The sequence below is a fragment of the Alosa alosa genome, chromosome 8 (genome assembly GCF_017589495.1).
Source record: "Alosa alosa isolate M-15738 ecotype Scorff River chromosome 8, AALO_Geno_1.1, whole genome shotgun sequence".
NCBI lineage: Eukaryota > Metazoa > Chordata > Actinopteri > Clupeiformes > Clupeidae > Alosa > Alosa alosa.
The window spans coordinates 15740088-15768020 of NC_063196.1; the positions used below are offsets into that span (position 1 = coordinate 15740088).

A 27933-nucleotide genomic window follows, 5' to 3' on the forward strand; every position below is an offset into this window, starting at 1 on the left:
AATCCTGGGAAATAACATAAAAAGTACTGATTATCGAGGCAGAACTTTAAGGAACATGCCAACTAGCCTCCGTCAGCCGTGTCAGACTGGATTATTGCACTCACAGAGAAGAAATGTCCTGTTATCTGACTCTGTGATAGAATGCAAATAAGCATTACTAATTTCCCAAAGTTGGCATGTTCCTTTAACGCTTATGCTTTCCCCCATAGCACAACTAAAAGTAAAGGCGAGCTTTAAGGTCTTCGCACCAGGAATGATAACTGTACTATAAAACTGATGTGCTTATCTGAACTATACAGATAACTATATCATTGGTGAGTGTGTCATTTATTGTTAAAGTCTCTCCTCGTATTGATGAGTGTGATGGCTAAAATTTGGATTCTGATTGGCTATCAGCTTTTTATCGTTCTTAAATCTGTTCCTAACTATGTTCCTGTTTTAAACTGTTAATAGACTGCCTCGTGCATCCAAACTCACATGCACTCACCTTTTACTTTTGTGATTGAAGGGTGTCATTTTGTTGTTGTGTATGTGTTTATGTCTTGTGTATCTATGTGTCCTTGTATACTAGGGGAGATTTACAGTCAGGGATATTGGTACAGACCATCAGTCACCCCTCTAAGTTGGTTTAGCCCGGGTCCTGATTGGACAATTGACTGGCCTATTTAAAGGCAGGCTTATTTCAAACAGAAAAAAAGAGAAGTCTGAAGAGAGCTAACTTGCTGTGTGTGGTTGGATACAGAGTATTGAGAACTGTGACTTTGTGCTATTGAGTTTAAGAGAAACTATGCAGTATTGGCAATTTCTTCACTGTTTTCTCGGTTTTTGCTTTTTTTACGCTGGCTACCTTGTTCTAGCCGGTGCCTGGCGTGTATGTGTATTTAAATGCAGTAAAGCCATTTGTTACACTCGTTATACTTCCTGACACTGAGGCCGTTGGCCCAAAGTTGCAAGGGTGTTTTTTCCGCACGGGGTGCAAGGGTGTTTTACCACAATTCTTCAGACAGGTAGAGCAGCTAATTGGTGCGATCATCTGTGTTAAAGCTGCAGTTGGCAAATCTGACAGATTGAGGGGACTTAGCCAAAATTTTGAATGTTTACAACTCTCATGCCCCTCCCCCACTACCACCTAGCACCCTCTCATTGAGTTTGTGCTCGTCAGTGTGCACCAGACTGTGATTGACAGTCAGATCTCACACAGCCCTGCTCTGATTAGACAGTGAATAGACTCGGTTTCAGTGAATATGATCAAAATCTTGCCAACTGCAGCTTTAAGTGAATGCTAAAGCTGGATTTTTCCACCTCTGCATTATCGTTATAGTTTATGTGGATGTTATCATTCAATTACATTTTTACAGTTATCATTATAGTTATCGTTCTTGGTGTGAACAGCCCTTTACTCTAACAATGTATCCTAACTGCATGTTGGCATCTGTGGCATGTCCACACTGAAAATTAAATATGCTGTTCTATTGCATTATATTTCTTGTTCAAAATAGCAGAAAAAACGGGGCATCCAAGAAAAGTTTTGCTCAAAATGTTGCGCCTTATGACGCTGCACAGTACCAGCGCTGCACAGTTGCATCCAGTTAGGAGATTCCGATTGAAAACAATGTAATGAAACTGATTTTGTGGCTAGTGCTTGCTTTCATCGCATGCAGTTAGGACACGGTGTAATAGCATATTGTTTTGATTATTGGAAAGCGTACATTGTCCTGATAATTTCAGTTGAAACAATGATGCAATGCAAATGTCTAAATGTGTAACAAGACCTTGGTTAGAAGGCTATATGTTAAGAAAGACATTTTTGTGTTTGCCAGGCATAGAGACTATGGTGTATACCTGCTTGAGTAGGTGTCTCTTTCATTCACTCAGTACTAGTAATCTGTTAGGTCCTGTGCAATAACCCTTAATTTTAATCATTAAGATATTTATAGTGTACATACCCCTATGACATCCTCATTGATTGTTAATTCCTGTGTAATGTTTGCAACATTATTCAGGATTGTTACAATGCTTTCAATATTTGATGTGGAGTTGGCTATCCGATCTTCATTTTGAAATGTGATGTTACTTAATCGTTCCACAAAACCAGGTAGCGTTGTTGCTGTCAGAGTCTAGAAATTAGACAGAGAGAGAGATAGATTATAACACAATCAAACTATTAAATGTTCAAGGTTTTAAATTAAATGGCAGTAAGTTAATTTGGCAAAAATGAAAGCCCGTACTCAATCTTAATTAATTATTTGTCCAAAGAGTTTGTATGCTTAAGTTCGCATGAATATATTTATTTATGTATATTGTATAGCGCATAGTGCTTAGGCATTATCTTGGGTCATTAGATATTCAGATTTTGTCAATGCTACGTGAAGGTCCTTTTGCGGCCTATAAACTAACAAACAAAATGGGAAATTGCATGTTCATGGACAAGCCATTTTACTTTAGTAGGCCTATTTAATCAATTTGTCAATGGCAACAGATTTAATTTCTGCAGATTTAACATAGATTTTTACTCACATTTGGTGAGTGACAGAGCAAATTTTGGACCCTGTGTGCAGGCAAAAATATCATGCAAATCTGTGATCTGTATCACAATATGGCAATAAAGTTGAAATATAATGGTGCAGAATTATCACAATATTGGACAGACTGGCCATTATGGCACAGGCCATTTTAGTTATAGGTGTGCCACTTATGGCTATGGTTCAAAGATGAGGTGTTGAGGTATTCAAAATGTATTAAAAAAACTTTTTAGCACTTGAACGTTTAAAGGTTTCAGCTTTAGAAAATTTTAGCACTTGAACTTTTCTTCCTACTGCAAGACTGCATTGACGTGCTCTGGTCATGTTCTGTATGTCAAAACTGACTGAAGTGTGTATGCACTCAGATGGATACAACAGTCAAGTGCATATTGATATATGCAATGTCAATATGCACTTGACTTTGTATTTCTAAATATTGAGAAAAAAAATATTACATGTTTTGTAGTCAAAATAATAATTGGGCAAGGAACATCATTTTTATTCTTTTGTAATGTCTTTCAGTAATATTGACATTAGATGTATTTTTAATGTCCTGCCTTCCTTAGAATATTTCCTTATTTTGTTTGAGTATTTGTATATTTCTACCATTATAGACCAGGGGTGGGCAAACCACAGCCTGCCTGCCAATTTTCAAAACCCAATGTGGCCCTTGATCCAAAAAGTTTGCCCACCCCTGTTACAGACTGTAGACCTAACGTCCATCCAACCAATTCATCACTTAACATCAATGCTAGCTCCACATCAAAAGTGTGCAGTGGGAGTTATGCAAACTATAACTGGAACTCAGACCACATTGGGCCACTTTTTTCTAGGAATCGCAATTCAAACCCATCAACATGGCTGCCATTGACCTAGTTCTGTTTTGTACCTGCAGATATATGGAACTGGAGAGAGACAGCAGAAGCAGTGACCAGGTCAGCTTTAATTAGCCTCAGAACTATTCTCCATTGTCTCTGTGCACTTGTTATCAGTCAAAAAGAATAAGAAAAAAACAGCTAGCCTATACCCCAAAAGGATGAATATTTCCGTTGTAATAATTCTCATAATAGCTGATGAATTTGTATTTCCCCTGTGAATATACAATATGCCCAAGGTTTTGATGAAATCTTTGATTTTGTGATTTCAGTGATAATATATTTATGGCAGAGTTTCATCTGTCAGGAAATGTACTTCTGATTATATGTAAGGCTGTTATTGTTGAAAATAAATTTGGTGCAAGATTAAACCCAAGCAAACAATAAAATTGCGTAAAGATAATCATTGGTTTATGGAAATGAATAAAACAGGCATATTACCAGAGATTCTTTTTCCAGCTCTTTGATCACAACCAAAACACAGTTCCTTTCTGGGTTCTCCCATTCACCTGTAGTCCCATTGCATACAGCTGTAACTTTACCAACTTCATCTACATTACAGTTCCCTTCTCCTGGTTGACCATTGTCTCCACCTCCGAACTGTTCATCCTCACAATCAAACCCTGAAAGTCAAAAAAAGGGTTTACTGATTTCATTTTCCCTATCTTATAGACATGGGCGTTAAGATATACAATATGCATTGCATACTGAATGGAGGGGAGAGGGAGAAACCTTACCTTCAGCTTGAAAAGTTAAGGTAAAGGTTTTTGAACTGTAACTAAAGCTATCCAAGGCTGGGTTGTCAACTTTGCAGATGAGTTGAGCTTTTCCTGGACCATTTGTACAGTTTTGTATACTGTATAAATACCTGCAATCTGATTTCCCTAAGGAAAGATTCAGATAATAATATTACAAAAACATATAATTAAGACAAAAAGTAAATATGATGAAATATAAACTAAATATGTGATCATCTGCCTTTTGAGTGAAAAGTCACCTTGCTCCTTGAGATAACCATTGTCATCCATCTTCACCATCTTAACGGTATAACCCGAGTTTGAGCAACACAGCAGGGTCACCTGTTTTTCATTTTGACACACAATTCTTTTATTTCGACTTGTCTCAATTATAGGTAATTGTTGTATTGCATCAATGTTTTCCCACCGAATAAACGGCAGAGAGTTTTTGCTTGATACACACTCATATCGACCTGTAAGGAGACAAAACCCACAGTAACTGTAAAATGTCAGTTCCAATCATAAACCAATGTTCATTATATAATTTGACTAAAAAAACTAAGATTTTTTAAAAATGCAATACTCAAAAACAACGCTCATATAATGAGGCTCTAATAATTTGTAATCTCTCAGACTAGTGATTAGCTTAAACCATTGCCTTTTATTGCATGTAACATTATCAAAACTGTCTTGGCTATAATTGATGTAATACAGTACTTGCGATGTACAGTACATCAGGGGTTCTCCACCTTTTCTGCTTTAAAGGGACACTTCAACCATTTGCATTAAGCTTTGTATCGTTAGAAACCTAGTCATATTTTGAATGGTCATGCATCATTCCCTCATTTTCCCCTGAGACAGGAGAAATACAGATTTCAGCAGTTCCTGTTACCAATGTTGTACAAATTGTAATTTTGTATCATTGGCAACAGGAAGTCCCATATCTTTGTAGAGGGGACTACAGACACTCCTTCCTCGTTTTTCCAGGGGGTGGGACGTTCTTGGCCTAATAAGTTAGACACTGTTCATATATTTCTTTTTAAGTAAAAGTTCAAATTCATGCTGGATGTGGTTTATTTTCCTAACCTTAGTGTTTCTCCATTATAATAGCCTATAAGAGAAATAGTTATTCCAATTGGGGAAAAAGGTTGACGACATAATGTTTCATTCCTCCCTCATGATCCAGATGAATGAAACAGGCATAAGGGACAAAATAAAGCTAATCCTGCATAGTTTAACCTATGTACACGTCCAACAATTTTGTTATTTTACAACATCCTAAATCAGGGGTGGTTTTTCTTATGGGCACTTGACTAGCCTAGGCTTTGGGCAGCCACCGAGGGTGGCACTAGTGTTTGCAACAACAACAAAAAAAAGTTGAGTATTTCTTTTTAGCTTTCATTTGCGCTAAACAGTTCAAGTATATCGCTCAGTCAATATCCCTGTATGGGAAGTGGGTAAGCTACCCTACTTTGCACTGCAGGTGTCTGTGCTGAGGTCTCAAACACACACGAGAATGGGAGGTAGGAAAAAAAGCTGGCGCTGGGGTATCCATCTCAAACGCAATTCGCCTTATTCACCGGGCGGCCAGAACGAGGCTACAGGGTACACTTGCCTTTACACCTCAGTCCAGCAGATGGTGGTAATGCACTCTGTTTGCAAACTGCCATAAAAAAGCTCACCGAAAAAGAAGAAGGGTTCGCTGGCCTGCCAGAGTAACCTTCTTCTTCTTCTTCTTTAGATCCCAATTTGGGTTCATCTACTCTATTCCAACAATTTATTTTACATTTTTATGCAACGTCAACCTGTTACATATGTGAGAATTAAGTAAATACAATAACAACAAACTGTTGTAAATTGTATGTATTGTATTTAGAACTGTAGGCCTATGGATGTGCCAGAAGCCAACATAAGACCATAAAAGGTGTGATAAATAAAAAAATATATATCAACCAAAAAACAATTGAATTTGTTTCAATTATAGCCAATTGAAACAAACAAACTTTTGTAAAGGTAAGGTGAGGCCACATGCAGAGAAAGAGAGAGGATGAGTTAAGAAACTAACTTACAATCTAAGAAATTTGGGAATGCCCCATTTCATTTTTAATAATGCTTAATGCAATGATGGATAGATTAGCACAATTTTTCATGAATATGAGTGGCATAGGCATAAATGGCAATGGTGGTTCTGTCTTTGCAAATTTGTTCTTTCAAAAAAAACATTTTGTTACATTACTACTACTCCCCAATTGAAAAAGCAAAAGGCATACATAGGCTGGTTTTCTGTGGCATCAGTAGAGGTTGAAGTAAAGGAGAAGTGTAAATGCAAATCAGATTGTTTGTTCAAGAACTTACCATTGTCAGAGGGGGAGACTATTTTGATAAGTTGATTTTTGCCTGACGAGTCAGGAATTGTCTGCCCCTTAAATCTCCATTCAGTTACACTTCCATTGCATTGTAACTCCATGTTTTGCTGAGGAAAAAGGCGGCCACTGCCCACCTTCAAATTTGTTCTCTCTAAGAAAAGAAAACATCAGGGCAAGTATTTATCCAACAATACATTTGTTTTCACATTTTAAAAAAACAAACAAACATCTTTAACATAACTTACCACTTACAACAAAGGCGTCATCAGCAATTTTGTAATTTTTTGCCTTAAGTTCCGCTATTATGCCATTGCTTACACTCAGAAAACTGACGGTTGGATCTGTCAACTTAAGGGACAGGTCTACAATCACACTGCCTGGACTGATGAGGCAGAACAACATAATTAAAACATGGAAATTCAAAACAAGGAACACAATAAGTTTGATACTGCATTGCTCAAACAATTACCTGAAACGTGTGACATCTGCTGAATCAGCTTCGTATCCTGGTAATCTTCTAAAGTTCATGTCTACCTAAGTGACAATAGCATGTAGTGATGTATATGGGTGGCAAATATTCTTCAAATATTCAAACCATGAATATACTATTATTATGTGGCTGGTAATGCTTTTTGATAGTGTGCAATACTATCAAAGTACTCACTGCAGATATAATATCACTTCTATATGTGTTGTATAACACAGATGCTTTATTATCTAAGCGAAAATCATAGTTTTGGTTCAATGTCACAGAGAACCTGATGGTAGAAACTGCAGATGTAGAAAAGAGAGTTAAACATTAGAGATTATAGGGTTGGCTTCATTGAATACAATATGGCAATCATTCACTACAGAGCAAGGAATCACAGAAAATTATATTCACTATGTAACCCCTTCTTAACGGGTGTGTGCACAGGCACTATTACAATACATAAACAATTAATGAAATGGCGCAAACAGGATCCTGAAGGTCTCAGCGGTGGAATGGTGAGCGGGCTGAGATTCCTGAATACCAGTAGGCTAACAATTACAGACAATAAATTCAATTGAATAGCGCGGTGCCTCCACTGTAAAAATACTACACTTACCGTATAGCTCGTGTATAGTGTATTGCTACAGAATTTAAATAATCAATGTGAAAATAATAAGACTAGTGGTGAAGGTAGTTAAATGAATTACCAATACACCCAAAGTATAATGAAATATAATAATCAAATATTTATTTAATAATAATTAGCCACGTAATAAAAGTGACAACCCAATAGCTGAGAAATGTGAGCGAGCGAACAATTCACTCAAGGGGAAAACCAAACGTTAACGAATGGTAACGTTAAAGGTTAAGCTAAACAGAGACCTGTATGGAAGACAATACAATATACACAAGTCAAGTTAAATCACAAGAATATACCAATCACAACAGTATTATTAATCATATATAATCAAATAAAACCCCAGCACCGAAGCACAAATCGAGTCCATCTCCGAAGGAGAATGCAACAGGAGCTAGCTAGCAGGTCAGCTACCCAGGTCAGGATAGCTTCAGCTATAGCACTCATAGATTTATGAATAGCACTGAACAAATAGCTAGCTAGACAAATGATAGCAGACTGGTAACTTAAAAGAGAAGGGGTAAGCAAGTACAATGCGCTGATGTTACGGAGTAAGTGGGCCTATGAACTTGTCCAATGGTCTCCACAAACTACAGGCAGCAAAGTATCCTCTCTCTCCAGTGCAAACCCGGACCGTGACTGATGAGCCTTCTCCTCTCTGAGGAGATGGAACCTTCACATTCCCCGCGATTTCGCGGGCATAAACAAATAACAAATAATCATTGGCTGCTTAAACAATTCAAATAAAAGCAAAACAAACAAAGACATTTGTATAGAATGTTGTAAATCACAGAAGCAAGTAAATTACAAAGCATTCTGGTACATGGAGTAAATTCATACAGTAACAAAAGGGTAGTACAAGGTTATTAAGCATACTGAAAAACGTCAATTTTGCAGGTGCTTACACTCTCCCCCCACCAATTAAACAGCATGCCCCCATGCTGAGTCACATAGGTAGAAAGATGAGGGGGAACCCAAAGAAAACAAATCAAATGACCAAAACAACAAACATAGTCTAGGACTCAAACACTAGCTATGGGTGTGATGGCGGGTGTGCATGGCAAAAGTAAAGGCATGCGTACACATGTGTTACATAGTGCTTGGGAGCTACACCACCAGGCATGAGAACTAGTGTAACCTGGCAGCACTGTTGTCATGTGTGAGGCTACTATGTAGTTGCTGCTCTGCACTCCTAGCTTGCAATAAGTCAAGCAGTTCCTTTCCCTATGTGACCTACGCACTACAAGGGGCACTGAGTCTGAAGGAGCTGCAGGGGTAGTTACAGAAATATCAGGACGGCTACCATCCTGGCCTGCAGCTGCTACGTCTTCTATTACGTCAAGGGACCTGTATGGAGAGATGGGGAGTGCAGTGTTGAGGGGAGATGCGACTACATCACTAGGTGTGTGCACTAACCTAGGGACAGTAGGTGGAGTGGAGACACACAGCGCAGTGGAGTTCAACTCCAGTACAGGCAGGGAATTCTGTGTGGTTTCACACACAGGACCTTTCTGGGCCTCAACCTGTACACAGGGAGGTCAGAAAGCTGACTGTCCACTACATATGGACAAGAACTCCACCTATCTGCCAACTTCTGCTTCCCTTTCAAACCAAGGTTCCGAATCAACACCCGATCCCCGGGAACGAGGCGGTGATACCGGACCTTCTGATCATAGCGCACCTTGTTACTATGATTCAGCTTGTCAGCAGATGCCTGAGCCAACTGATAAGCAGCTTGTAGCTCCTGCTTCATCTTTGCCACATATTGCAAATGTGAGGAGGACGACCGGTTATCCATTGACACACCAAAACAAACATCAACAGGGAGCCGTGCTTCCCGACCAAACATCAGAAAATAGGGCGAATACCCAGTAGTCTCATTTGGAGTGCAATTATAAGCATGAACCAGATGCGCTATGTGCTGACTCCATTTTGACTTCTGGTGGGACTCCAAAGTGCCTAACATATCTAACAAGGTTCTATTGAACCTCTCAGGCTGGGGATCCCCCTGAGGATGGTACGGGGACGTACGTGACTTCTTCACCCCCAATATGGTCAGCATCTCTTTCACCAACCTACTTTCAAAATCCCTACCCTGGTCGGAGTGAATACGGGCAGGCAGCCCATAATGAATGAAGTATTTTTCCCACAGAGTCTTCGCAACAGTGGCAGCTGTCTGGTCCCTGATAGGAAAAGCTTGAGCATATCTCGTAAAGTGGTCTGTAATGACCAACACATTACCAACATTCCGAGAGTCAGGCTCAATCGAAAGGAAGTCGATACACACCAGATCCATGGGCCCTGAACTCTGGATGTGAGAAAGAGGAGCAGCCCGCTGAGGCAACGTTTTCCGCTTGATGCAGCGCTCACACGTCTTACAGTATTTCTCTGCATCAGTCTTCATACGAGGCCAGTAAAACCGATCACGAACCAAGCTATATGACTTATCGAACCCCAAATGTCCAATATCATCATGCAGAGACTTAAAAACAAGCCTATGAAACTGCTTAGGCAATACCAACTGCCTCACGCGCTGGTCGGCCTGCTTTACGGTCCTATATAGTAGCCCGCCATCAATGGACAACTTTGGCCACTCCCTTTTCCAGATTTTCAAATCGGGGTGCCTCGTCTGAATGCTACCGACAGGTGTCTTGTCTTACAGCATGCCAAACCTCTCCTATAACAGGATCACCTTTCTGGGCTTCTTGAAGCTCACCAGAACTGAATGTGGGCAGCTCATCAGATGCTACGGCAGATACATGACAGTACGCCTTGGGAACGGCTGACTCATGACTGCAAATCTGATCAGAGAGAAGGGCAACCAGCTCTCTGCGTGGCCACGACCTGACAAATAGCTCGCACCCCAGGGGCCGGAATCTCTTGCCACTCATCATCAGGGGACAGACTGATGTGAGGGTGTCGCGACAGTGCATCAGCATCCTTATTCCTCCGCCCAGGCCTGTACTTCAAGCTGAAGTCATAAGTGGACAATGCCGACAACCAGCGATGACCAGTGGCATCCAATTTGGCAGACTTAGTTATGTAAGTCAGAGGGTTGCTGTCCGTCCTGACTTCAAAGGCGGCCCCATAAAGGTAGTCATGCAGCCGATCCACTATAGCCCACTTCAAAGCTAAAAACTCCAGCTTGTGAGCTGGGTAATTCTTCTCTGAAGGGGAAAGACTGCGACTGATGAATGCCACAGGACGCAACCCGTCAACATGCTCCTGGTACAGAACACCCCCCAGACCGTCCAAGCTTGCATCCACATGCAAAACATACGGCTTTTAGGAGTCTGCAAACGCTAACACTGGTGCCTGAGTTAACCTTGACTTAAGCTCCTGAAACGCAGACTCACACTGGTCACCCCATCTGGGACCAAAGGGCTCAGAGGGCCGGAATGACGGTTTTGGATCGGCCGCCTGCGAACTAAAATTTTTCCTCTTGCCAGACGGAGAGCCCTGCAACAGATCTGTTAGTGGATGGCACAAAGTTGAAAAACCCTTTACAAACCTGCGATAATAGCTGCAGAAACCCAAAAATGACCGGAGTTCAGTGATGGTCTGTGGTCGAGGCCAAGACACAACAGCTTCTATCTTGGAGGGGTCAGTGGCTATACCGTCCTGTGAAACTATGTGCCCAACATAGTTCACAGACGTCCTCCCAAACTGACACTTATCCAAAGAAAGTTTAAGACCTTCTTCCCTCAACCTGTCCAGAACCTTAAGGAGCCGTTCCTCATGTTCCTCTACAGTGCGACCAAACACGATCAGATCGTCCAAGTACACAATAACTTCCAGAAAATTCATGTCCCCAACAGTCCGCTCCATAACTCTCTGGAACGTGGCTGATGAGCCTTCTCTCTGAGGAGATGGAACCTTCACATTCCCCGCGATTTCGCGGGCATAAACAAATAACAAATAATCATTGGCTGCTTAAACAATTCAAATAAAAGCAAAACAAACAAAGACATTTGTATAGAATGTTGTAAATCACAGAAGCAAGTAAATTACAAAGCATTCTGGTACATGGAGTAAATTCATACAGTAACAAAAGGGTAGTACAAGGTTATTAAGCATACTGAAAAACTTCAATTTTGCAGGTGCTTACAACTAGTTATCACTTGTATTTTACATCCAACATATAGTGTTATTCCTGACTCAAACATATGACATTACCACACATCAAGACCTAAATCTCATAATCAGTGCTACTGTTATATAAATTATGTTTTTATTCCACTAAAAACTGGCACAAATAAATCAAAAGCCTCATTCATACTTTTTAGGTTTCATTGAGTCCTTGAATTTCCCCTTGGCGATCTATCTATCTATCTATCTATCTATCTATCACTACTGGTTGCACTCTCAAATAAATACATTACTATTTCACGGCCTTCTTCACTGAATTTTCTTTCAGTTGAGTTCACTCTATGTTAACCAATGGGAAGTCTATCTCAGATGACCTCATCGATCTGAACCAATCTCCAGCCATGCTTTTCAGGTTGTTTTTTTTTTCTAGAGTCTGTGCCTATATATGGTGACAACACGAGAAAGTAGTCTTTTCTTCACGCTTCAATGATCACAAAGATCCTTTAAGAACAAAGCACTTCAACCTGCCTGCGAGTTGAAGCCCATTCACAGCTGGAATTATTTCCCCCTACCAAATCACCTTCAGCAGGCCTTTGGTGTGAATGTCTCTGACCACACTGTCAGAAACAGATTTCATGAGGGTGGCCTGAGGGCCCAATGTCCTCTAAAACAAGGGTTCCCGGCCTTTTTTGCCACGTGACCCTATTTTGATGTCACAAAACGTTGGCGACCCCGATCATTCACAACGTCTCTGCTGTAACACCCAGTCGAGAGTGGTCCTTTGATTTCCCCCAAATGGCGTTTGTTAATTTAGGCGTTTGGCTATTGTTTGCACATCTGGTTGTTTTGCTACTTTGTTTGGAACATTGAGCAAGCATTATTACTTCAATCAAACATCTCATGCGGGATGTCTACGTTTATTTTTACACCAGATTGTAATGAAGGATCCGATTAGTTACTTAGCTTGGATGTCATGGGGTTTTTAATACTTTTTATTTAATTAGAGTGCATGAAAATGCAATCTACTGTTATCCGATTTCTTCTTATTACAGTGCATGAAAATGCACTGTACTGTTATTCCAAGGCTTTTTACAGTGCATGAAAATGCACTGTACTGTTCTTCCTAGGCTTCTTCTTATTACAGTGCATGAAAATGCACTGTACTGTTCTTCCTAGGCTTCTTCTTATTACAGTGCATGAAAATGCACTGTACTGTTCTTCCTAGGCTTCTTCTTATTAGAGTGCATGAAAATGCACTCTATTGTTATCTGAATTATTCTTAATATTATTATTATTACAGTGCATGAAAATGCACTGTACTGTTCTTCCTAGGCTTCTTCTTATTACAGTGCATGAAAATGCACTGTACTGTTCTTCCTAGGCTTCTTCTTATTCTTCTTCTTCTTCTACTTGGCGTTTAATGCAGCTTCAACCGTTTAGCGTGAGAAACTTCATTCAAACTATGTTTCGTAGGTCTTACTTAGGACATGGGTGCTATGTATTTTTCAGCTTTGTAACTTTTATACTTTTTAAACTATTAATTAAAAACTGTTCAAAATTTCCCCATAGACTTAACATGGGCTGATGACATCACAATAGAGCCGTTAAGCAATTAGAATCATATGGCAGGTGTTCAGGCCACCTGTCCCAACTGCCATTCTCAGGCTTTAAGCATACAAACTGGCCCTATTAAGACTACACATCCTGTTCAACTGCTTCCTCTGCCAAAAACTGTTTCAAAATAAGTCCTCACTACAATATTTCACTGTTAAACAATTTAACCCTTTAAACTACTGAACTTTTTAACTGTTCAGCCATTGTAACTGTTACTTATCGTCAACTATGACTCCTACCCACTGTAGCTAGTTAGCATGTTAGCATTGCTAACAGTGTTAGCATTTTTAACAAAACTGCTAAAAATGATTAGCTAAGTTAGCTAAGTAACATGGTTAGCATGTTAGCATGCTAGTTAGCATTTTTAGCAAAACTGCTAGTTCAACTGCTTCCAAAACTGCTAAAAATGATTAGCTAAGTTAGCTAAATAAAATGGTTAGCATAGTTAGCATGTTAGTTAACATAGTTAGCATAACTGCTAAAAATGATTAGCTAAGTTAGCTAAGTAACATGGTTAGCATAGTTAGCATGCTAGTTAGCATAACTGCTAAAAATTATTAGCTAAGTTAGCTAAGTAACATGGTTAGCATAGTTAGCATGTTAGTTAGCATTTTTAGCAAAACTGCTAAAAATTATTAGCTAAGTTAGCTAAGTAACATGGTTTTACATAGTTAGCATGCTAGTTAGAATAGTTAGCATACCTACTAAAAATGATTAGCTAAGTCACATGGTAAGCATACTTAACATGTTAGCATGCTAGTTAGCATAGTTTGCATACCTACTAAAAATGATTAGCTAGGTTAGCTAAGTCACATGGTTAACATAATGCTAGTTAGCATAACTACTAAAAATGAAAACATTAGCTAAGTTAACTAAGTTAAGTAACTTGGTTAACATTATTATCTTTGATAACATAGTTAGCATAACTGCTAGCAAACATTAGAGCCGTTCCAACTGTCAGTTATCGTCAATTATCTACCTAAATAATTTAACCATTTAAATGATCCACCTATTTAACCGTTCAATCATTCCAACTATATTAAACCTTATCTACCAAGCAAATCATTTAACTATATAAGCTATCCACCTATTTAACTGTTCAGTCATTCCAACTATATTAAACCTCATCTACCTAGCAACCAATATAGTTTGTTTTTACTCTGTATGATATTTTACATCATATTTTTTGCATTTTCATGCACTGTATTTCCTTCAGGAAATGCTTTTCTAGTTACAGTGCATGAAAATGCACTGTACTGTTCTTCCTAGGCTTCTTCTTATTCTTCTTCTTCTACTTGGCGTTTAATGCAGCTTCAACCGTTTAACGTAGAAACTTCATTCAAACTATGTTCGTGGGTCTTACTTAGGACATGGGCGCTATGTATTTTTCAGCTTTGTAACTTTTATACTTTTTAAACTATTAATTAAAAACTGTTCAAAATTTCCCCATAGACTTAACATGGGCTGATGACATCACAATAGAGCCGTTAAGCAATTAGAATCCTATGGCAGGTGTTCGGGCCACCTGGACCAACTGCCAGTCTCAGGCTTTAAGCATAGAAACTGGCCCTATTAAGACTACACATCCTGTTCAACTGCTTCCTCTGCCAAAAACTGTTTCAAAATAAAAGTCCTCACTACAATATTTCACTGTTAAACAATTTAACCCTTTAAACTACTGAACTTTTTAACTGTTCAGCCATTGTTACTGTTACTTGTCATCAACTATGACTCCTACCCACTGTAGCTAGTTAGCTAAGTTAGCTAAGTCACATGGTTAGCATAGTTGGCATGCTAGCATGTTAGCATGCTAATTAGCATTTTTAGCAAAACTGTTTAAAATGATTAGCTAAGTTAGCTAAGTCACATGGTTAGCATAGTTAGCATGCTAGTTAGCATTTTTAACAAAACTGCTAAAAATGATTAGCTAAGTTAGCTAAGTAACATGGTTAGCATAGTTAGCATGCTAGTTAGAATTTTTAGGAAAACTGCTAAAAATGAAATTGATTAGCTAAGTTAGCTAAGTCACATGGTTAGCATAGTTAGCATGCTAGTTAGCATTTTTAGCAAAACTGCTTAAAATGATTAGCTAAGTCACATGGTTAGCATAGTTAGCATGCTAACATGTTAGCATGCTAGTTAGCATTTTTAGCAAAACTGCTTAAAATGATTAGCTAAGTCAGCTAAGTAACATGGTTAGCATAGTTAGCATAACTGCTAAAAATAATTAGCTAAGTTAGCTAAGTCACATGGTTAGCATACTTAGCATTTTAACCTTATTAGCATGCTAGTTAGCATAGTAACTTGGTTAACATTATTATCTTTGTTAATATAGTTAGCATAACTGCTAGCAAACATTAGAGCCATTCCAAGTGTCAGTTATCGTCAACTATCTACCTACATAATTTAACCATTTAAACTATCCACTTATTTAACCGTTCAATCATTCCAACTATATTAAACCTTATCTACCAAGTAAATTATTTACCTATATAAACTATCCACCTATTTAACTGTTGAGTCATTCCAACTATATTAAACCTCATCTACCTAGCAACCAATATAGTTTGTTTTTACTCTGTATGATATTTGACATCATATTTTTGCATTTTCATGCACTGTATTTCCTTCAGGAAATGCTTTTCTAGTTACAGTGCATGAAAATGCACTGTACTGTTATTCCAAGGCTTTTTACAGTGCATGAAAATGCACTGTACTGTTATTCCAAGGCTTTTTTTCTTCTTCTTCTTCTTCTTCTTCTTCTTCTTCTAGCACCAGTTAATGCAGCTTAAACCGTTTAACGTAGAAACTTCATTCAAACTATGTTGCGTAGGTCTTACTTAGGACATGTGGGCTTTGTATTTTTTCATCTTTGTAACTTTTATACTTTTTAAACTATTAATTAAAAACTAATCAAAATTTCCCCATTGACTTAACATTATGATTATGACATCAATCACGCCGTTAAGCAATTAGAATCCTATGGCAGGTGTTCGGGCCACCTGGATCAACTGCCAGTCTCAGGCTTTAAGCATACATACTGGCCCTATTAAGACTACACATCCTGTTCAACTGCTTCCTCTGCCAAAAACTGTTTCAAAATAAAAGTCCTCACTATAATATTTTACTGTTAAAACAATTTAACCCTTTAAACTACTGAACTTTTTAACTGTTCAGCCATTGTAACTGTTACTTGTCATCAACTATGACTCCTACCCACTGTAGCTAGTTAGCTAAGTTAGCTAAGTCACATGGTTAGCATAGTTAGCATGATAGCATTCTAGTTAGCATTTTTAGCAAAACTACTTAAAATGGTTAGCTAAGTTACATGGTTAGCATAGTTAGCATGTTAGCATGTTAACACGCTAGTTAGCATTTTTAACAAAACTGCTTAAAATGATTAGCTAAGTCAGCTAAGTAACATGGTTAGCATAGTTAGCATGTTAGTTAGCATAGTTAGTTAATCATTTTTAGTAGTTATGCTAAGTTAGCTAAGTAATATGGTTAGCATGTTAGTTAACATAGTTAGCATAACTGCTAAAAATGATTAGCTAAGTTAGCTAAGTCACATGGTTAGCATACTTAGCATTTTAACATTGTTAGCATGTTAGTTAGCATAATAACTTGGTTAACATTATTATCTTTGTTAACATAGTTAGCATAACTTCTAGCAAACATTAGAGCCATTTCAAGTGTCAGTTATCGTCAACTATCTACCTAAATAATTTAACCATTTAAACTATCCACTTATTTAACTGTTCAGTCATTCCAACTATATTAAACCTCATCTACCTAGCAACCAATATAGTTTGTTTTTTTACTCTGTATGATATTTTTACATCATATTTTTGCATTTTCATGCACTGTATTTCCTTCAGGAAATGCTTTTCTAGTTCTTCTTCTTCTTCTTCTAACCAGTTAATGCAGCTTAAACCGTGTAGCGTAGAAACTTCATTCAAACTATGTTTACGTGTAGGTCTTACTTAGGACATGTGGGCTTGTATTTTTTCATTTTTTTGTAACTTTTATACTTTTAAACTATTAATTAAAAACTAGTCAAAATTTCCCCATAGACTTAACATGGGCTGATGACATCACAATAGAGCCGTTAAGCAATTAGAATCCTATGGCAGGTGTTCGGGCCACCTGGACCAACTGCCAGTCTCAGGCTTTAAGCATACAAACTGGCCCTATTAAGACTACACATCCTGTTCAACTGCTTCCTCTGCCAAAAACTGTTTCAAAATAAAAGTCCTCACTACAATATTTCACTGTTAAACAATTTAACGCTTTAAACTACTGAACTTTTTTACTGTTCAGCCATTGTAACTGTTACTTGTCATCAACTATGACTCCTACCCACTGTAGCTAGTTAGCTAAGTCACATGGTTAGCATAGTTAGCATGCTAGCATGCTTGTTAGCATTTTTAGCAAAACTGCTAAAAATGATTAGCTAAGTTAGCTAAGTCACATGGTTAGCATAGTTAGCATGTTAGCATGCTAGTTAGCATTTTTAGCAAAACTACTTATAATGATTAGCTAAGTTAGCAAAGTTAGCATGCTAGCATGTTAGCATGCTAGTTAGCATTTTTAGCAAAACTACTTATAATGATTAGCTAAGTTAGCTAAGTCACATGGTTAGCAAAGTTAGCATGCTAGCATGTTAGCATCTTGGATTAGCATTTTTAGCAAAACTGCTAAAATGATTAGCTAAGTTAGCTAAGTCACATGGTTAGCATACTTAGCATTTTAACATTGTTAGCATCTTAGTTAGCATACTTGGTTAACATTATTATCTTTGTTAACATAGTTAGCATAACTGCTAGCAAACATTAGAGCCATTCAAGTGTCGGTTATCGTCAACTATCTACCTAAATAATTTAACCATTTAAACTATCCACTTATTTAACTGTTCAGTCATTCCAACTATATTAAACCTCATCTACCTAGCAACCAATATAGTTTGTTTTTACTCTGTATGATATTTTACATCATATTTTTGCATTTTCATGCACTGTATTTCCTTCAGGAAATGCTTTTCTAGTTATATTTATTATTACAGTGCATGAAAATGCACTGTACTGTTCTTCCTAGGCTTCTTCTTATTCTTCTTCTACTTGGCGTTTAATGCAGCTTCAACCGTTTAGCGTAGAAACTTCATTCAAACTATGTTCATTAGGTCTTACTTAGGACATGGGTGCTATGTATTTTTCAGCTTTGTAACTTTTATACTTTTTAAACTATTAATTAAAAACTGTTCAAAATTTCCCCATAGACTTAACATGGGCTGATGACATCACAATAGAGCCGTTAAGCAATTAGAATCCTATGGCAGGTGTTCAGGCCACCTGGACCAATTGCCAGTGTCAGGCTTTAAGCATACAAACTGGCCCTATTAAGACTACACATCCTGTTCAACTGCTTCCTCTGCCAAAAACTGTTTCAAAATAAAAGTCCTCACTACAATATTTCACTGTTAAACAATTTAACCCTTTAAACTACTGAACTCTTTAACTGTTCAGCCATTGTAACTGTTACTGGTCATCAACTATGACTCCTACCCACTGTAGCTAGTTAGCGTGGTTAGCATAGTATGTTAGCATTGCTAACATTGTTAGCATTTTTAGCAAAACTGCTAAAAATGATTAGCTAAGTTAGCTAAGTAACATGGTTAGCATAGTTAGCATGTTAGCATGCTAGTTAGCATTTTTAGCAAAACTGATAAAAATGATTAGCTATGTTAGCTAAGTATTATGGTTAGCATGTTAGCATCTTTAGTTAGCATTTTAACAAAACTGCTAAAATGATTAGCTAAATAGCGTGGTTAACATAGTTAGCATGCTGGCGTGTTAGCATGCTAGTTAGCTTATAGTAACTTGGTTAACATTATTATCTTTGTTAACATAGTTAGCATAACTGCTAGCAAACATTAGAGCCATTCCAACTGTTAGTTATAGGTCAACTATCTACCTAAATAATTTAACCATTTAAACTATCCACCTATTTAACTGTTCAGTCATTCCAACTATATTAAATCTCATCTACTTAGCAACCAATATAGTTTGTTTTTACTCTGTATGATATTTTACATCATATTTTTGCATTTTCATGCACTGTATTTCCTTCAGGAAATGCTTTTCTAGTTATTATTATTACAGTGCATGAAAATGCACTGTACTGTTCTTCCTAGGCTTCTTCTTATTCTTCTTCTTCTAGGCGTTTAATGCAGCTTCAACCGTTTAGCATTAGAAACTTCATTCAAACTATGTTTGCATTAGGTCTTACTTGGGACATGGGTGCTATGTATTTTTTTCAGCTTTGTAACTTTTATACTTTTTTAAACTATTAATTAAAACTGTTCAAAATTTCCCCATAGACTTAACATGGGCTGATGACATCACAATAGAGCCGTTAAGCAATTAGAATCCTATGGCAGGTGTTGGGGCCACCTGTCCCAACTGCCATTCTCGGGCTTTTTAAGCATACAAACTGGCCCTATTAAGACTACACACCCTATTCAACTGCTTCCTCTGCCAAAACTGTTTCAGAATAAAAGTCCTCACTACAATATTTCACTGTTAAACAATTTAACCCTTTAAACTACTGAACCTTTTAACTGTTCAGCCATTGTAACTGTTACTTGTCATCAACTATGACTCCTACCCACTGGAGCTAGTTAGCTAAGTCACATGGTTAGCATAGTTAGCATGCTAACATGTTAGCATGCTAGTTAGCATTTTTAGCAAAACTGCTAAAAATGATTAGCTAAGTTAGCTAAGTCACATGGTTAGCATAGTTAGCATGCTAGTTACCATTTTTAACAAAACTGCTTAAAATGATTAGCTAAGTTAGCTAAGTCACATGGTTAGCATAGTTAGCATGCTAACATGTTAGCATGCTAACATGTTAGCATGCTAGTTACCATTTTTAGCAAAACTGCTAAAAATGATTAGCTAAGTCACATGGTTAGCATAGTTAGCATGATAGCATGTTAGCCTGCTAGTTAGCATTTTTAGCAAAACTGCTAAAAATGATTAGCTAAGTCACATGGTTAGCATAGTTAGCATGCTAGCATGTTAGCATGCTAGTTAGCATTTTTAGTAAAACTGCTAAAAACGATTAGCTAAGTCAGCTAAGTAACATGGTTAGCATAGTTAGCATGTTAGCATGCTAGTTAGCATTTTTAACAAAACTGCTAAAAACGATTAGCTAAGTCAGCTAAGTAACGTGGTTAGCATAGTTAACATGCTAGTTAGCATTTTTAGCAAAACTGCTAAAAACGATTAGCTAAGTAACGTGGTTAGCATAGTTAGCATGCTAGCGCTAGTATGTTAGCATGTTAGTTAGCATTTTTAACAAAACTGCTAAAAACGATTAGCTAAGTAACATGGTTAGCATAGTTAGCATGCTAGCATGTTAGCATGCTAGTTAGCATAGTAACTTTGTTAACATTATTATCTTTGTTAACATGGTTAGCATAACTGCTAGCAAATATTAGAGCCATTCCAACTGTCAGTTATCGTCAACTAGCTACCTAAATAATTTAACCATTTAAACTATACACCTATTTAACTGTTCAGTCATTCCAACTATATTAAACCTCATCTACCTAGCAACCAATATAGTTTGTTTTTACTCTGTATGATATTTTACATCATATTTTTGCATTTTCATGCACTGTATTTCCTTCAGGAAATGCTTTTCTAGTTCTTCTTATTCTTCTTCTTCTAGCGCCCAGTTAATGCAGCTTAAACCGTTTAGCGTAGAAACTTCATTCAAACTATGTTACGTAGGTCTTACTTAGGACATGTGGGCTTTGTATTTTTCAACTTTGTAACTTTTATACTTTTTAAACTATTAATTAAAAACTAGTCAAAATTTCCCCATAGACTTAACATGGGCTGATGACATCACAATAGAGCCGTTAAGCAATTAGAATCCTGTGGCAGGTGTTCGGGCCACCTGCATCAACTGCCAGTCTCAGGCTTTAAGCATACAAACTGGCCCTATTAAGACTACACACCCTATTCAACTGCTTCCTCTGCCAAAAACTGTTTCAAAATAAAAGTCCTCACTACAATATTTCACTGTTAAACAATTTAACCCTTTAAACTACTTAACTTTTCAACTGTTCAGCCATTGTAACTGTTTGTCTGCTTGTCATCAACTATGTCTCCTACCCACTGTAGCTAGTTAGCTAAGTAACATGGTTAGCATAGTTACAAGCTAGCATGTTAGCATGCTAATTAGCAAAACTGCTAAAAATGATTAGCTAAGTAACATGGTTAGCATAGTTAGCATGCTAGCATGTTAACATGCTAGTTAGCATAGTTAGCATAACTGTTAAAAATGATTAGCTAAGTTAGCTAAGTAACATGGTTAGCATAGTTAGCATGCTAGTTAGCATTTTTAGCAAAACTGCTAAAAATGATTAGCTAAGTCAGCTAAGTAACATGGTTAGCATAGTTAACATAGTTAGCATAACTGTTAAAAATGATTAGCTAAGTCAGCTAAGTAATATGGTTAGCATAGTTAACATAGTTAGCATAACTGCTAAAAATTATTAACTAAGTTAGCTAAGTAACATGGTTAGCATAGTTAGCATGCTAGTTAGCATAGTTTGCATAACTGCTAAAAATGATTAGCTAAGTTAGCTAAGTCACATGGTTAGCATACTTAGCATTTTAACATTGTTAGCATGCTAGTTAGCATAGTAACTTGGTTAACATTATTATCTTTGTTAACATAGTTAGCATAACTGCTAGCAAACATTAGAGCCATTCCAAGTGTCAGTTATCGTCAACTATCTACCTAAATAATTTAACCATTTAAACTATCCACTTATTTAACTGTTTAGTCATTCCAACTATATTAAACCTCATCTACCTAGCAACCAATATAGTTTGTTTTTACTCTATATGATATTTTACATCATATTTTTGCATTTTCATGCACTGTATTTCCTTCAGGAAATGCTTTTCTAGTTATTATTCTTCTTCTAACGCTTTTTCTGCATTTAATGTGGCTTCAACCGTTTAATGTAGAAACTTCATTCAAACTGCGTTACGTAGGTCTTACTTAGGACAGGTGTGGAATGTATTTTTCATATTTGTAACTTTTATACTTTTTGAACTATTAATTCAAAACTATTAAAATTTTCCCCATAGACTTAACATTGGCGATTATGGCATCACAATAGAGCACTTAGAATCCTATGCCAAGTGTTCCGGCCAGAGCCATATGGTTCCGGCCACCTCCAGCAACTGTCTGTCTCAAGCTTTAAGCACACAATCTGGCTCTCTTAAGACTACAGATCCTGTTCAACTGTTTCCTCTGCCCACAACTGTTTCAAAATAAAAGTCTCCACTATAATAATTCCCTATTAAATAATTTAACCATTTAAACTATCCAACTATTTAACTGTTCAACCATTCCAACTGTCAGTTATCATTAACTATGCCGCTAGCCTACTATATTAAACCACCACCTACCTAGCAACCATTGAAATTAAGCATCTATGTCAGTTTCCATAGCAACCAAGATGATTATACTAGCAAACCACTGTAGTAACTCTTTTATTTCTGATAGTAGCCACCATGGACACCCTAGCAACAACCTAGAAATGACTTCAAGTACCCTAGCAACAGCCTAGCAACCACATTCACAGTTAAAACCTAGCAACCAGCATAGCAACCACCATAACTACTCTAGCAACAGTCCCGTCAACTGTTTCCTCTCCCCACAACTGTTTCAAAATAAAAGTCTTCACTGCTATAATCCCCTATTAAATTATTTAACCATTTAAACTATCCAACGTTTTAACTGTTCAACTATTCCAACTGTCAGTTGTCATCAACTATGACTCCCGTCAACTGTTTCCTCTGCCCAAAGCTGTTTCAAAATAAAAGTCCTCACTACAATAATTCCCTATGAAATATTTGAACCAATCCAACTGTCAGTTGTCATCAGCTATGACTCCCGCCAATTGTGTCCTCTGTCCACAACTGTTTGGCAGCCTGGGCTTTTCAGTCAACTAGTGTGATCAACTCCCAATCTATATTCAACTTTTAAACTGTCTACTTTTAAACTATCAACTTTTATTAAGCTGTGCAACCACCATGTCTGTCCTAGCGTCATTTTCATGCACTCGTAATTCCCTGGAATTACATTCTCTAGTTTAATGTAATGTACTGGTCAATTGTGTAATATACCCAGTATCTCAGGCGACTCCATTTGAATTTCAGGAGACCCCACATGGTGTCCCGACCCCAAGGTTGGAAAACGATGCTCTAGAGGGACCTGTGTTCACTGCCCACCACTGTAGAGCTCAATTGGCATTTAAAGGTGCTATAAGTGATGTAAGGTGGTTTCTAAGCTAAAACATGAATGCATGAATAAGGTGAATACTCTCGGCTCTGCCTTAGCGAGTGCCCCACCTACGTCTGGGAGCCCCCACAGTTCATTTCGTGCAGCCATGGAAAAAATATATTATACATATCATTAAAAAACATTTAAACAAATCATGACTGCTTGCGCTAGCTGTGCACACGACACACCCAGTCTCGGATTCCCTAGGTGCTGAGTTCCGTGCATTAACGCCGCCTTCAGCTACACTTCAGCAAATACCTATATCCTGTGCCAGCAAGCAGCTAACACTCATCAGGCATCACGGCTCCACCACAGCCAGACACAAACATTTGTCAATATTCTGCTTGTGCAATATTGTTGACCTGCATCCTCAACTACCATCATGTGCACCAGACACATGAAGGGGTCTGAAGTGCGAATGCCTAGCGCCTCCGGTAATGCGCCTCTGGCAGTGCACTGTCAAGCGCACATCAATCCATGTGTGGATGCGTAGCGCATCCAATAGCGTACCCCTGGTAGCACTCTATTGAGTGCTCATTAATTCAGCGAGCTGCCACTTAGGAGTTGTTATCATGGCCTCACCACAGTCAGACACTAGCGCTGTCAGTCTTCTGCTTGTGATACGACATCGGCTTCATTCCGACTCCTAACGTGCCATGTGTAACGCACCCCGTGAGTCTGTCTGAGTAATTCCTTGTCCATCATCACCAGTGGTTTATGTGTTCCCATTGGTTAATGTTGACTGAACTCAACTTAGACATAAAGTTTTATATAACCTCAGTTCTCTGAAGGAGAACACGACACGTTAACCCTTTCATGTGTCATTGCACTCTGGACCTGGTGCGAAGGATGGCTCCAGAATTATTTGAGAACTATTTTCTCACAACTTTCTAGACACTGGAAAAAATCCGGTAAAAGGGTGGTTGGATATTGGCTCAGATCGACGTCATTCGAGTATCACTTCTCACTGGTTAAAGTCTTCTGTTCGGTTATATTTATAGTCTTACATTCTGTCATAGAGAGGTGGGATGTTGACCACTCTGGAATGCTGAAAAGTACCACCATATAGTAGAAAATTGTTTTGTCAAAACATTCAATATATCTTCTCCTCCCTCACATACCTGTTGGTGGTGGTGGTGGTGGTGGTGGTGGTGTTGTTGTTGTTGGTGGTGGTGTTGTTGTGGTAGTTGGTGTTGGTTCTGTTACTTTTGTTGTTGTCAGAGATAATGGTGTTGTTTCTGATATTTGTGTCGTTGGTTGTGGTGATGTTGATGTAGGTGGTGGTGTTGGAAAAGGGGTTGTTATGACTGAAAGAAGAAGAAAAATAATCATCCACTGCTTTTGTATATTTTGTATTTTATATGCACTCCAGTAACCAGTACATGTATAGCAACAATTCTATCCCAAGCTTTTTCATCCATATAGGTGGTTGATCACTACAGATTCAACAGTATTTAGAATTTCCCTCTGTAAATAGACAGAACGTCTTCAGATAGAAATGTATCTGCCTTCTGTCTATTAATGACAGAAACATTTGTCTGTCTGTGTTATTCACGTATCTCTCAAACTGTTTGTTCGATTAATTTCAAACTTGGCAGGTGTCTTGCTACGGGCACTAGTGAGTGCAGTCCCTCACTTTCATTTTGGACTGTCTACCCTACCCTAACTGTACTATAACATATACCTTTGAATAACTCGAACAACAAGTCCGACTGCATGGTACCGAATCGAAACAAGTTAAAATTCCAACTGCTAGGTTAGCAGGTAGCAGGGACAGTTTCAGAGTACCACAAGTGAAATGCATTCTACTCTAGCCACTCCAGGTACAGCCTGATAGAGCATGATGTCGGTTATACCAGAGACTGCTTTTGGAAAGTCATACCATTTGTCAGCTCTATCATGAAGTTATTCAATCAGGCTAAACATAGCCTTAACTCAAAGCAGCTGTTATGTCTACTGTTAGGCCTGTCATTTTCATCTGTAAAAAAACTGCAAAGTGCTGTCATGCTTAAATTATTGTTACTGTATGCTTATTAAAATATAATACAATAATATTCAATAAACAACCGAAAAAACAAATCAACAATGGTCAGAAAAAAAGTGATCAGTGATTTCAATGTGTTCACTTGTTGCAAGTGGGAGCGTCAATTTCAGACAACTCCATCTTTAGTTGGTCAGCATCTATTCTCTCATCCCAATATCAAACTCAAATGTGTACAGTGCTGCAGGATCTATAAGGGATGGTAATCCCAAATGCAACGGTAACTTTCTTTGACCTTGTGCCTACTGCCAAACACAGATGAGGGTATATCCTATACCAACCCAACTCTCCCTTGGCCTTTATTGCTTAAACATCACTAAGAATATAGGACATTATACAGAGTGAAGAACACACCCATGCAGGGGTTGCTGCTGCTAATAGGCAGAGACGAGTTTGTTGGAGCGTATCCTCTCCAGCAAGAGCAGTTGTAGCTGCCAATGATGTTGGAGCAATTGGAGTTTGGACCACATCGATCAAAGTCACATTCATTAATGTCTAGAAGAAAAAATAACCTCTAATTTATTTGAATAAATAAATAAATACTGAATTAATTTAGTAAATAATCCTCTTATATACAAGAACTCTTCAGAGGGATTATGACTATGCTACCTGCTAATAGCCCCAGAGAGTTTTTACACACAAAAACAAGCACAAGGCAAAAAACTAGCTACACAATGAAATCAAAATAAAGAGCTAGAGACCTATGCATGGATTGCTGGTGTTAATGAGCAGAGATGAGTTTGTTGGAGTGTATCCTCCTGAGCAAGAGCAGTTGTAGCTGCCAATTGTGTTGGAGCAGGTAGAGTTTGGACCACATGGATCAAAGTCACATTCATTTATATCTATAAGAAAAAAAAATAATAATAATTTATTTGGAGGAAAAATACTGAATATATTCAGTAAATAATCCTCCTATATACGAGAACACTTTTAAGAGGGACTATGAATATTGCACATGCTCAAAAAAGTAGTTAATGAAATCAAAATAAAGAGCTAGATACCTATGCATGGATTGCTGGTGTTAATGGGCAAAGATGTGTGTATTGGGGTGTATCCTCTCCAGCAAGAGCAGTTGTAGCTACCAATGGTGTTGGCACAGGTAGAGTTTGGACCACATGGATCAAAGTCACATTCATTTATATCTATCAACAGTGGGAAAAAAGGGCAAAAGATTTAGGAAACTTATGCTACACATACATCAGAAGATTTTGAAAAGATTTATGAAAGACTGCAATCTTACATCCTCTCACATCTACAGAAAATGCAAGAATGTGTAAATCACAGACTAGTCACAGTCTATGATTTTGCGATGACTAGGAGACCCATCTCCTTAAGTCATTATTTCTTAAATAACTGGGTTGGCGTAAAAACAACCTAGAGTCTATTTATGAATGATATTTAATTCAAACCTTAATTTGGGAGTAAAATTGCATTTATCTGAGCAGTTTTAAGCTAGACCATTGTTTGCATTAGCAGTGGGCATAGAGTCATGTTAAAACAAAAAATGAATCACTATTTTCAAACCACTGATAAGGTTCAAAATGGTAGCTTCAAATCAGTGGGTCACGTTCAACTTCTTGCACCATTGCGCACAATGATCAGATTTGTCTGAACGTGGCGCATGTTTGCATTGTAAACATGCATCACGTTCAGCTATATATGTGCAGCGCTGCTAGAAGTTGAACGCGCTCACTGATTTGAAGCTACAGGAACACGAAGGAATGTAATTACACTGACTTAATTTACAGGCCTTACTAAAAACATCTTTGTACACTTTCAAAGTTTACTATAGCTTCTACTTCAATTTGTCTGTAGGGATTCTCTCCATTACTACCACTGAAGTAGAGTATAAGGCTATTGTGAGCCTGGCCAGTGGTTTGAAGAAAGCTATTTGACGTGGCTCCATGTCTTCCATCACAACGGTCTATCTCCAAACTCCTCAGATTAATATAATTTGGCTACCAAATGAAACTTCAAACTCGTTATTAACCATCAATACACCCTACAGTAGGTTGTGTTTACCTCAAACTAATTCTTTAAACACCACTAAGAATACAAGTGAAATGAGGACATTATACAGAGTGAGGAACACACCTATGCAGGGGTTGCTGCTGCTAATAGGCAGAGACGAAGTTTGTTGGTCTGTATCCTCTCCAGCAAGCGCAACTGTAGCTGCCAACAGAGTTGGAGCAGGTGGAGTTTGGACCACATG

The 27933-nt window shown here is 37.9% G+C and overlaps 1 protein-coding gene and 1 long non-coding RNA gene across 2 annotated transcripts in view; both read right to left on the bottom strand.

Moving 5' to 3' along the window:
- LOC125299134 (adhesion G protein-coupled receptor F4-like) overlaps positions 1-24834 on the bottom strand; it is a 30199-nt gene extending 5365 nt beyond the window's left edge. The window contains exons 1-9 of the mRNA XM_048250275.1: positions 24802-24834; positions 7165-7271; positions 6970-7034; positions 6746-6882; positions 6490-6651; positions 4395-4607; positions 4135-4281; positions 3839-4020; positions 1947-2117 (exon numbers count right to left, since the gene is read on the bottom strand). Coding sequence (XP_048106232.1) covers positions 1947-2117; positions 3839-4020; positions 4135-4281; positions 4395-4607; positions 6490-6651; positions 6746-6882; positions 6970-7028 — 1071 coding nt within the window. The 5' untranslated portion in view covers positions 7029-7034; positions 7165-7271; positions 24802-24834. The remainder of the gene's footprint in view (positions 1-1946; positions 2118-3838; positions 4021-4134; positions 4282-4394; positions 4608-6489; positions 6652-6745; positions 6883-6969; positions 7035-7164; positions 7272-24801) is intronic.
- A 4-nt stretch (positions 24835-24838) lies between these two features.
- On the bottom strand, positions 24839-27851 carry LOC125299137. The gene is made up of 5 exons (XR_007194325.1): positions 27816-27851; positions 26723-26863; positions 26423-26563; positions 26076-26216; positions 24839-24987 (listed from the first exon to the last, which is right to left on the bottom strand). It is a non-coding gene; the product is annotated as an uncharacterized LOC125299137 (long non-coding RNA).
- Positions 27852-27933: the final 82 nt, after the last annotated feature.